At 31.8% G+C, this 12,435-nt stretch overlaps 2 protein-coding genes across 2 annotated transcripts; both read right to left on the bottom strand.

Moving 5' to 3' along the window:
• Positions 1 to 153: 153 nt before the first annotated feature.
• Positions 154 to 3,671, bottom strand: LOC110818443 (vacuolar protein sorting-associated protein 2 homolog 1). Its single transcript, XM_022047343.2, has 5 exons — positions 3,485 to 3,671; positions 2,876 to 3,006; positions 1,829 to 1,933; positions 583 to 843; positions 154 to 468 (listed from the first exon to the last, which is right to left on the bottom strand). Exons 1-5 carry the CDS (start codon positions 3,519 to 3,521, stop codon positions 331 to 333), a joined length of 672 nt encoding a protein of 223 aa, XP_021903035.1. The 5' UTR covers positions 3,522 to 3,671; the 3' UTR covers positions 154 to 330.
• Positions 3,672 to 9,916: 6,245 nt separating this feature from the next.
• Positions 9,917 to 11,514, bottom strand: LOC110818380 (SKI/DACH domain protein). Its single transcript, XM_022047246.2, has one exon. The coding sequence runs from the start codon at positions 11,355 to 11,357 to the stop codon at positions 10,146 to 10,148; it is 1,212 nt and encodes a 403-aa protein (XP_021902938.2). The 5' UTR covers positions 11,358 to 11,514; the 3' UTR covers positions 9,917 to 10,145.
• Between the last annotated feature and the right edge of the window lie 921 nt (positions 11,515 to 12,435).

Here is a 12,435-nt window from a genome sequence, read left to right as displayed (position 1 = left end):
ACTCGCTATTAGTATCGAAATTGCTTTTAGTGTTTTAATAAAATTATTTTTTTAATTTTATGTACATTAAATAAAACTCTACGTTATAAGAAATCTTAGTTCACCAATTAACAAGTGACTTTAAAAACAAGTCACACCCACGTACAAAATAGATGCAGAAAAGAGATGAAATGAAAATCTCTATTCAAAAAATCAAACAGGATATCTACAAAAAGTCCTTTCCGCTGTTCCCTTATCACAGACCATGCCAACAGGTAAATTTCAAACATCACACGAGTCATGTACTTATCCTTCTCAATATAAAAACTTTCTTTGTTGTCTTTTCCATATTCACATCCTTCTCAAATTATCCAATCTAGCCTGCAAATCATCATCAATTCCAGCATCTGCATTTCCAGTCAATTCAGCTTCGGCAACCTTGTTCTTTGCAGCTGTAGTGCTGACAGCAGCCGAGGGTGCATTAACTAGCTGCATTTGAAACAAAACATGCACATTAAGTTGCTCCCAAATTACTTTGGCTGATAGAATGACATAAATAAAAAGTAAACTCAGAAAATTGAGTCGATGGAATGACAGATGTACCTCTTGATTGATGTTTATTCCAATCTCATCAAGCACTTGATTCACGAGCTCTTCTGTCTCTTGCTCTTCTTCCTCCGCTTCTAATGCATCATCTATAGCATCTCCCATTACCTCACTCACCAATTCCATCTTCTCATTCTGCCTCTCAAATTCCTGCATTATCCTCTGCAGAGATGGCAAGTTCATCTGCCTGTTCATCTGACCCATTGCCTTTGTGACACCTTTCATGGCCTCACCCATTGCTTGAGTAGATTTCAATGTCTGAAAAGTTCAACAACACAGAGGCAAATTTTTAACATTTTTATTAGTTGCATAAAAGCTCAAGGAATGCTAGTTAGACTACAGAAAATTAAGATCCAGGCCCTAGAAATGTTTAATTACAGGATCCTAAAAGAGACAAATGGAAGAACACAAATTAAAATGTGCCCGACTCTTCCAGTGATAAAACTTAGTTTCCCAAACCAAACAGACACTAAAGCTTTGTATTGACAGCTTTACAGCACTAAAATATAACTGCTGCAGGTATGAATAACTTTTTTCCATAGAATTACAGGGGTAAACCACACTCATTAAAATAGAAAAAAAAAAAAAAAAAAAGGATTCTTGATCTAAACCGTTTATCAAGAAGCATAAGTAGAAGGGTTGAGCACTTGGCCATGCTTGGCCTGATGGCCAAAGACATCTGCTCGTACAGAAGGTTTTAGGTTTGAACTCACCTAGTCCTATATTGCCAACAGGTTTGAACTCACCTAGTGCTATATTACCAATAGCACATGTACATCCTAGGACAAACTACGTGTTTAGTGAAAAAAAAAAAGTAATTAGAAGAGCTTGCACTCCTAAAAATGAAGGGTGAACCCCACTTGTAGAGAAGAGCAAAAATCATGTCATGCTGTTTGTGGAAGTGATTCGATGGAGATTGTCGCACTCCTACATAAGTCTCAATGAATTTCTAACAATTTAAGGCACAGATATCTATACTTAATTTTCTAAAAGGGTGAACCCCACTTGTAGAGAAGAGCAAAAATCATGTCATGCTGTTTGTAGAAGTGATTCAATGGAGATTGTCGCACTCCTACATAAGTCTCAAAGAATTTCTAACAATTTAAGGCATATATATCTACACTTATTTTTCTAAATAACAACACGGTTCAAAATATGGTAATAGACAAATAGCAAATTAAAGTGTGTAGAATGTGAACCAAAGTATCCACAACAGGAACAAACATTATACTGCAGGATATACCTGAATTCTCAGAGCCACACCCTGTAACTGTGATTTAAGCTTATAAAACTTTTCAATCTGATGTCGTGTTCTAATAAGATCTTTAGCCATCACTCTAACAGCTCCCTGAAACAAAGATAAACAATACTCAGAAGAGAATGCATGCATTTAAATATGTTTTTGAAATGCATCAGTTCGTGTGGTAATCTGTTTCACAGATGGAAAAGAAAAGGAAAAACAAAAAAAGGCTTTGTTCAGTGCCATGAAAAAGTACATAAAATTATGCAAAACCCATTAAAACTGCTTGACTTTCTAAGAAGATCATATATGGCACCACAGCTAATCATTGTTCCAATTGTACACTATGATTAGATAAATATGCCTCAATTGCTTCACCTAGCCAACCAAATAAACAACTAGTCATGAAGGAGGTGAAACTCAATGCAACCAACATTGGACAGTTAAATGCAACTAATTTCAGTTTATAAAGATAAATAGGAGGACATTTACTGATCCCGCTTAACTTCCATCGCCATCTGAATCTCTTTACTTCAGGCATTCATCTGAGACATCCAAAAGAATACTCTTACATTTCACAACCTAAATGAAATTTGCTCGCACTAAAAAGAGAACCTCCATTTCTGTGTCACAGAGACATGCGTATTTACAACCAAAAAAATTCTATTTGTAAATCAAAGTCAAATTTAATAAAATTTCCCAAAAGATATCCTTCTTGACTCTTTTTTTTTTTTTTCTAGTTCTATTTGTCCACATGTTTTTACTTTCACTATCCTGTCCAATTCATTTCGTCATAATACAATGGAAAACGAAAGCGAAGCACAATCATCAAACCACTGCATCATTCTGCTCAATCCAACAAGCAATTCTTCATCAATTTTTACTACAGCCTAGTCTCAAACATACGAAAACCTAAAGACGATTCAACTGCACAATAAGGACTGGGAAGTACGGATCCCTCACACAAATAATTAGTCTCACCAGAATCATGCAGCGTAGTCATAAGGGTATCAGCATTTACATTTTGCATATACCAAAAGAATAAAATACCATCTGCCCTTGTTTAGCATTTTTCTTAATCTCTGTAATCAGCTTTTTCTCTTGCGCCTGTAAACCTTGTCTTTCTCTTTCTATTTCCCTTATTGACTTATCTAGCATCCTCTTATTTTCCCGCAATCGTTCTGCATTCAGAATTTCCAAAACAATAAAATCAAAGGCAAATTATTCAGTGACATAATTATAATTTCAAAAATCGAAATCAATTAGCAGCAAAGAAAAAAAACCCCAAAAGGGGAAAAGAGAGAGCTAAGTATTCATCTTACGAAAAAAATTCAAATGCCCAAATAAAAGAAATTCAATTTCAATGTTAAACCCTAAACTCAAAAGGAACGACAGAAGATAAAATTGCAATCTCAATGTTAAACCCTAAACTCCCGTGGAACAATCAAGGTCGGAAATACCCCACCCACGTATTCAAAGCTACCGCAACGAATCGGAAAAAAAGAACTGAAAGGAAGTCTTGGATACGAAAATGTATCAGTAAATACGAAAACTGAAATGAAATTGAAAATACGAGAAGAGTAGAAACCGGGGAAACCAGAGACGTAAAGAAGAGATGGTTTTATATTTCAAGAAAGAAAAAGGAATCCAATGAAATACCAGCGGGGGTTTTTCTCGTGCCAAAGAGAAAGCTCATGTTGATAGTGCTTGGTAAAATGCAGCGGGGCGGGGTGACGAGTGGAACTGTATCCAATCTTAGCTTCTCTTCCCGTCAGCAGAGGCTTCAGTTTCTGTGTGCGATCGTGCAAAAGGTCGATTAAGCTGGTAAGAACTCGACTGTTAGGTAGGTTTTAAATTTTGATTTTATAGGTTTGGGTTATAACGATTATCTTTCACCAAGAACTCAACTCAAAAAGTTGAGGCCCAAGCCCTAGAAATTCCATCTGGGTCAGCATTGCTTATGCCCAAAAGCTAGTCAGCCACCACAAGGTCCAAATAGGAATTTTCAGAGATGGAAAACCAGTAAAATAATTTTTCTTAAGGTACGTTACAAGGAATTTAGGATAATCAACTGATAGACCAAAATCACTGGACATGAACTGATACCGAATTTATTATGAAAAAGACCCAGAACTGACTCTCCTCTCTTCTGTCATATTATGTGTGTATATATATTATATATATGGTATATTTAAGTTTCACCAATAATTTTCAAAATCTAAACACTATTATGGACAGTTGAATATAAATCACATCAAATAATTCAAACAATTTTTCTTTTCGGGTTTTTCTGGTCCACAATTGGAATAATTTTTTTTTTTTTTTTTTTTTAATAAAAGACATACCAATATGTAACATCAGATTAGGACTATTTTTTTCTTCTAATCATGTTTGAAAATTCATTTACGTTCAAGTAATCAAACGATACAAAAATATTATTTATAAATTTATATTCCAAAAAAAATAAACTACAATCCTTCGTATATACAGTAGAAACAAGTTAATTAAATTTGATAATTTTTTTTTTTTAATAATTACATTCACTTTACTTCTTTTCTTTCCCTGATTTTTAAATTTTATTTTATTTTATTTTATTTTATTTTGTTAGAAACAAGTCCCAATCGAAATCTCTATTCCTTGCCATGAACAGATCATTAGTAGTCAATTTTGGTCCATCATCAAATCTCTATTTTTGTCTCTTCAACATTTATCGTAATGAAGTTTATTTGTATCAAAATTGAAATTTATATTAATTTTTATTTTATATGAGCAACTTCAAGAATTACCCGATTGAAGATACATGTGTTTCTTTCTTATAATAGATAATGAGAAATATCAATTGCAACAGTTTGATAAACAGGTTGTTGGGATAAATACAAATGTATAATTAGAAAATTATATATATATATACATATAATTTCATCACCAATCTATTAGCTTGGTAGTTAAATTCATTTAACACGTACTGCTTGCTATACGTCATGTGTGAAGCATCCATGCATGTCTATATTGATATAATATACACGCACACACACAAAAGAGAGCCAAATTATTATATGTCAAATAATTAATTAAGATGCTGTGTGCCTCAAGTAACTAATTGAATTAAAGATTAAAGTGTTAACACGCAGGAGATGAAGATGAATAAAAAGTGCAGTTACAGATATAGTTATACATATATATATATACACACACACACATTCATCAACAACCTAAGTGGAAAGTCATGCTCTCTCATTATATATATTAATTATTAATCACAGCAATCATTATCGTTTCATGGATTTAATCATCATCTACATAACCATCATCGGCATCTTCATAATCAAACGTGGTTTTAATTAATATATACACAATATATATATATATATGTAGAGAAAAGAAAGGGATATATAATTGTAGGTTAATAGCTACACGGTTAATTAACTTTACGTACCTATATATGTTTTCAACCTTTTTTAAAAAAATAAATAAAAAAAAAAGACCTAGCTTGGGAATTAATAATATTTATATATAGATTACTTTCAATATATATATATATATGTGTATATATCACATCAAGAGTGCAAGTTTCTTGCAAATGGAAAATGCATAGAGAGAATTGCATTGTTTTGTTTTGTTTTGTTTGTTTTCATAATGAAAAGAAGAGCCACTCCCATCTCATCATTCTTGTTGAATGAATGCCTACAAACTTCTGAAGCATCAATTGCCAACTCATTCATATTTCACAACAATTTCCTATACTCATTACTAATTGCCTCAACTCAGACCCACCATCTCAATCCAAATTTATTCAAGTCTCCTCTATGTATACACACACACATATGTATGTACGTAGGAAAAGAATTGTGTATGCATATTAGCAGGAGGTGGCCCTACAATCCATTTCAAACCCGCTGTTAATCACTTAATCATTTGAATTATCAATGCATGATTAATTATTCGTATTGCTACAAATTGGAGTAAAAGTTAAGTAAAAACAAGAGATTCGCTGTTTAGGTATGAATTAAGAAATTATTTAACAACCAGATCGGATCATCTATAAATTAATGATAAAAACACTTCATTTGCACTTGTTGACGTTGTTAATGGCTATGTATTGTTCCATATAGGTTCCATTAAAAGTTGAAGTCTGAACTCCTTCTCATTTTGTATGTCAGCAGATGATAATTTTCTTAAATTAGAATGTTGTAGAAGTTGAGAGAGGTCTATCGAGATTGAATTCCAACACTTGGAAAGTGCGAAATAACCAATTCGGGGTAAGCAGTACCATCTCCATTCAACATTCGCTTGCTAAACCCCCCCCCCCCCCATTCCGAGTCCCAGTACCCGGTTGGCAAATTGTTCTTTTGGGGACACAATGCAAATCATATTTAAACTTAAATCTAAATCTAACGTTTCAACAGAAGTTTAAAAAACTATTCCAAACGAGGAAGTAGTAAGTTAAAAACTAGATAGTGGAGGTATGAAAGTGTGATTGATGAATGTGAAAAAGTAAAGAAGAAGGGTGACGAAAAATGTAAGTTCCCATGGGAAGAAAAGAAAAAGGCAGATGGTGATGAATGAAGATGTCAGCATGTGTGAATACATAAAAATTTTTATTTTCTAAAGATCAAAAAGAAAAAGCTGCAAGGCTTAAATCAGCTTGTTTGAACAAAACGAGTGAAGAAGCCGTGTTGTTGTATTAATAATCTTCTCGGGATCACCAAAATTCTTACTTTCACTTTTTCTTTCCATTTTATCAAATTTATTTAAAAAAAAAAAAATTAAAGCTGCTCAGGCTCAGCTCAACCCAGCTCCTTCCTTCCTCCTCTGCTCTCTTCCTTTTCCCACATCAGTTTTCAACACCTTCTCAAATTATGCACACGTGTTCTGACAGTCGTACACGTGTCGTAATATGAGTGGTGCTGATGGTTGCTAGGCAGTAGGGAGCATATTTGATCAATTTTTTTTTTTTTTTTAAAAAAAAAAAGGAAAATTTGAGAGAGTAGGAGGAAGAGGATCTTATTGGGATCAGTGATGGATGCACACGTGTGAGTGGGTGACATGATTAGGGACATGCTGGCCACCAATCACGTGCGGCCTAAAGTGTTTATTTCTCTCTGGGGCCCATTTCTCTCTCTTTTTTTTTTTTTTTTTCTTTTCTTTTCTTTTTAAGCTTTATGAAAATAATCAATCTTCATAAGATTTGAATTTGAACAGAGTTTCCAACCCAATATATATATATATATATATATATATGTGTGTGTGTATAGATACAAATTCATCTTGACAAAAAATCAAATTGATCCCCTCGCACTCTATACTTTGGACTAAACACATTAAATTACACTTTTTGTTTCTCAATTTTTGGACCGTTTATGTAAAATAAATTTGTTTTTTTTTTTTATGTTAAATATTATGTAATATTTAATATTTTTAAATTATTTATTAAATAATATTACATGTTAAATTTGATGACACATAATATAAATATTAATAGAAAAAAAATAATTAATTTAAATAATTTAAACTGTATATAAACAAAAAAAAAAATTAACATTTAAAATATTATTATTTCCGCAATTGAGCAAATTGGAATATAATTTAAGCGTTTATGTTGTTAAAACCTTAAATATAAAGTTTAGAATTAGCACACATACTATTTAGTGAAGTAATAGTATTTTCTCCTACTAACTTTTGCTAACAAGGGATCATCTTTATTTTTTTATGAAAATAAATTCTTGAATTACATAATCAAAATAAAGAGTTCCAACTATGAGAAATTTGTTTTAGTTCATAAATAGATATTTGTAACTCGTAAACCTAGTAAAGACAAGTAATGCATTTGAATCTCTCTTTTCGTGTCATATGTATCTCTAATTAATATTTCTATTAAAAAATATTATCTTAACATTCATTTATCGTTTATCATATTCGCTAAAAAACTATTATAACAATTAGAAGTTTAAATAGATTTAAGCATGACTGTGAGCAAAAAAAAAAAAAAGTTTCGCATAAGTCAATTCTTTTGCATCTATCAACACCATTTTAATACGAGCTCTCCTTAAATGTTTTCAAATTCCAATCTACTCCCACTTTTCTTTTATAAGTACATTTACAATTTATAAGAATTTTTTTATAAAGTACATCTACTAAATTTCAAACATTATTAGGATACATGAATTTATTTTGAAATTTATAGTTTCTTGTTGTTTTACATAATCGATGTTCTCCATCATTATCTATAAGTTATGAGATTCTGATTCTCTCTTTAAGAATTTAATATCATTATTTGTGTGAAGATCATTATTTTTTTTAAGTTCTATTTTTCTGTTTCGTCAATAGTTGTTCTTTTAAGAAAAATATCTTTTAAACAAAATCTTTCATTTGTCGAAAATATAAAAGTATTATCCTTTGGATTCATTTCAACAATGAACAAAGAAAGTTTTATTGGAATTTAACCCAAGTTTTTATGTCTCTAACGTCTTGAAATAGACTTTGGGTCCTTAAATGTTTAAATGGTCAATGAAAGAAAAAATTTTATCATAATGTAAAAGAAAAAATTAAGAAATAATTATTTGAAATTTGAATCTTGAACTAGCTAGATATATAGAAATGTTAAAATTTTAGTATGATATTTTTTATCATATAAAAAAATAAATAAATAAATAATAAAAATTCACAGAAATTATTAAGTCGAGCACCAACTTTTTACCCCTAAAAAAATAATAATAATAATAATAATAATTACCACCCCGATACAAGAAATGTAAGTATATAATAATCATGATTTCACTTAGTGTTTAAGAGTCAACCACTGTGTATGGATGGAGGGAGGTAGGATGTGCATGAAATGGAGTCCCGCCTACTAACCCCATTATTGATTTCATGTCAACTTCCTCGAACCCCCACAATTCCACCAACCACATGGGATGTATACATACATATCGATATTATGTATCATCATCATCACCATCATCTAATTATCTTTTTTTTTTTTTTTTTTTAAGAAGTCTTCGTATAATTATATATAACGAGGACATTAATCAAAGAAGATATAATTTAATCGCTAGAATATAATTTTTTCTATACTTATTGTCAAATTAATTTCAATTTCATATATGTGTATGGAGATTAATAAACTTTGTGAGGCTACGATACTTTTTGACCCATAGATATGGCATAGGCTTTTTTTTTCTATAGTCCAAGCTAAGTCCATTATTTTTGTCAGCTTAAATTATTGTTTTCTTAAGTATGAATATCATGATAACTTAATTACCATATCGCACTGTTATGATTTAGTGGTCCTCATGAGTCTTTGCTAATTCCTACATATAATAATATTTTACATTTTTATTGTACACCCACTACACATGTATACGTATATATAAATACCCATTACTTAGTTATTATTATAAGAATAAATTTTCTGGAATTAAAACCATATGCATATACATGAAGAAAATATAGGCTGTATTTGGGTAGACAGATGATTATATAAAGTGTAAGGAACAGAGGATTTGGTTTGAAGATGATGAAGGGGAATATATTTTAGAAAAATTGAGAGAACAACTTTGCATGCTTATTATTATATCTCACAAGCCAACCATATTTGACATCAAGGGTTTTGCAAATCAAATATTAGATTCTTTTGTTCTCTCCTTTGGAGACCGTCCATCATTCTTTCTTTCCCTATTTCTCTTAATTACTCTCTTAATTATACTTATGGTATCGTTTAAATTTAAATCTTTAATTTTAACGATACAAAACAAGATTAGTATTTTAAGAGGGTATGAATTAAATGCTTTTGTTTTTTGTTTTTTTTTACTAATTAATAACAAATATATGTATAAACATGGAGAGAATATATGTTAGAGAGAGAGAGAGAGTTTATTTATGTTGAAGCAATTTAGGACCCACATAGTGACTGAAAAAGAAAAAGCTCTTTCTTTATTTCTTCCCATGGATGATAGGAGTAGAAAATCTGCCTTTGCTTTTAACTTCATCTTCATCCTCTTTACTGTTCCTTTTCACATCTATATTTATATTTATCATTATCATTTTTACAAAGAAAGTCAGAAAAAAAAAATTAATTAAAAAAAAAAAAAAAAACCAAAATAGATCAGCAGCTAATTAATTTAAAGCAGTATGTTACACCAAAAGGAAAATTAAGAGAGAAATTAATCTTATTCTCTGATATAATTATAATAATTAACCCCCAAACCATTAACTAAGAAAACAAAAAAAAAAAAAAAAAAAAAAGAAAGAAAGAAAACTAAATTAATTAATCCCCACCTTCTCTTCTCTGTCCTTTTCTTTTTTGTTGGTTGGAATTAAATTACAGGATCAGCCCATTAGCAATAGCTCGATTAGTACCCAGATTAGTTGTTTCATATACCGGTAACTCTTCACTGTACCTCTCAATCCCAATAGCCGAAAGATTATCTAACTCAAAGAGATCGGAGCTGGAACAACTTGCTGCATCATCATCATCTTCTTCTTCTTCACCCTCCTCTACATTATCATAACATCTCACTTTCTTTTGATGGCTGATAACATGATCTCTCATGTCGAACTCCACTTTGTTCTGCCGGTAACTCTTCAGAAGATCCTTTGCAGCCTGAACTACACGCCGATTCTCCTCCATAACTCGCCACTGATCGTGGTCGACTCTTTCGTTACTTTCTGTCATGAACTGGGTTTGGTTATAGAGAGATTTATGGCCACAAGGCCTGCAGTCCTCGTCGACGATAACACTGACAGGGCAGAACCTAACAGACCTTTTAGTGCCGTTACTGTTGGATTTTGTACGCGAAGACGGGGTCTTGCTCAAGCAAGATCGTGAAAAAGAGGAAGCAGACGAGCAAGTCGGCGTTTGTTCTTCGTTTGTCGCCGAGGAAGATGAAATCTTGGAAACCTTCTTGCCGTTTCCGGCTGTGAAAAGAGAGTTGAGAAACGTAGCAAGACGACCGCCTGGTGATATAGGCTGCTTACCCTTCTTGAGATCGCTGTAAATTTTTAAGGCCTTGGATTTCGTCCTGACGAAACCACCATGATCTTCACGCTTATGATCGGACTTACTTTTATGGGTATTTTCCATCATGACATGACGAGACTTCTCGGGCAGAGCATAGCCGGCGGCTGACGTTGTTCTGATAGGGTTAGGTCTGCGTGGGGTGGTGTAAGTTGGAGACGATGAAGTTGACCTAGCTGTAGTAGTGGTAGTATAAAAGGAGTCTGACTCAGAGGAGGAAAACCCAGCAGTAGAAGAATCAGAAGAAGTGGAAGCTGAGTTGAACAAGACGGAATTCATGAAATGCTTGGTGTCAGCCATGGATTTTTTTGTACGAGCTGGTTCAGAAGCAAGCTTCTGATGATTGTTGTTCATGGAGTGTGCGGTATAGAAAATAAGGCGTTGATGGTGGTGATCATCAGATTGAGAGGAGGCATTTGGGTCGTCGATGGAACGGTAAATGGCGTCGAGAAGAGTAGAAGAGAAAGATGGAGGGGTATGATGATTGGAAGGATGGAGATGTGTGAGTAAATCCATGTAGAAACCAGAAACGCAGAGTTTAAATGAATGAGTGTGGGGGAGAGGGAGAAGACATGATTGTGTATGTGAAAAGAAGAGTGAGCGTAATTGAGAGAAAGAGAAAGGAGAGTAATAAAAGGCGGAAGCCACGCCTGATGAGAGATTCTCACTAGTATATGTATATTATATATATATATATATATATATATATATATAAATAATTTGTGTGTAAGGACTGCCAGCGTGGTAATTATGTTTTCCCATGTTTTTAATCATCAAAATTACTTTTTCTTGATCTCCTTCTCGATTACTATTTGAGGAAATTAATTACACATCCCATATCTCTTTAATTTACTTTCCTCTTTCAAAATTTTTTCTTTTCATTTCTATGGACCACATTAAGTGAGCCACTCATGTACTAACACAAACCGTCTTCCACCCAATCAAGATTGATATGCATATATTAAATATAATACAACAAAAATAACACTTTTAAATGAATATATATATATAATATAACTCAATTTTTGTCAAAAAAGAACGTATTAATTATTAAATTAAGTAATAGTTGATATTTGTATTTTTTAGTAAAAAAATTATCATAAAAGGTACACATACAAAACTATAAGTACTTACTCGGTAAATATATACATTGTTTTGATAAGAAGTGCTTGAATGAATTTATGAGAAATGATAACTAAATAAAAAAAAATTTATAAGTGACAACATTATTTTGATAATCGCATAATAAAAAACGATGAGTTCTCTAAATACTCATTAATTTTTAGTTTGATAGTCAGAAAAATTAAAATTCGTTGGATGTTATTTTTTAATTAAAAATATTAATAATAACTCTATTATTGGGCTCGAGCATGAATTATTATTTTTCTCACATGGGAGAAAACTTAAAACGGAACCCCCTACAACTAAACTTTGTGATATCATTAGTTGTTGATTGAATAGGAATGGTGAGTTGGCTACGGAGAGGATAGTAGATTGGGTGGTAAAAAAATATAAAATTATTAATCTGTAAATATAAATGAGACATATAAATATAAAATTTTCTTTTTAAGGAAGGATATTTAATTTATATATT

This window comes from Carica papaya, chromosome 4, assembly GCF_054855325.1.
Source record: "Carica papaya isolate Zhongbai chromosome 4, ASM5485532v1, whole genome shotgun sequence".
NCBI lineage: Eukaryota > Viridiplantae > Streptophyta > Magnoliopsida > Brassicales > Caricaceae > Carica > Carica papaya.
Note: the sequence above shows the minus strand (reverse complement) of the source record. Positions and strands in the feature narration are given on the sequence as shown.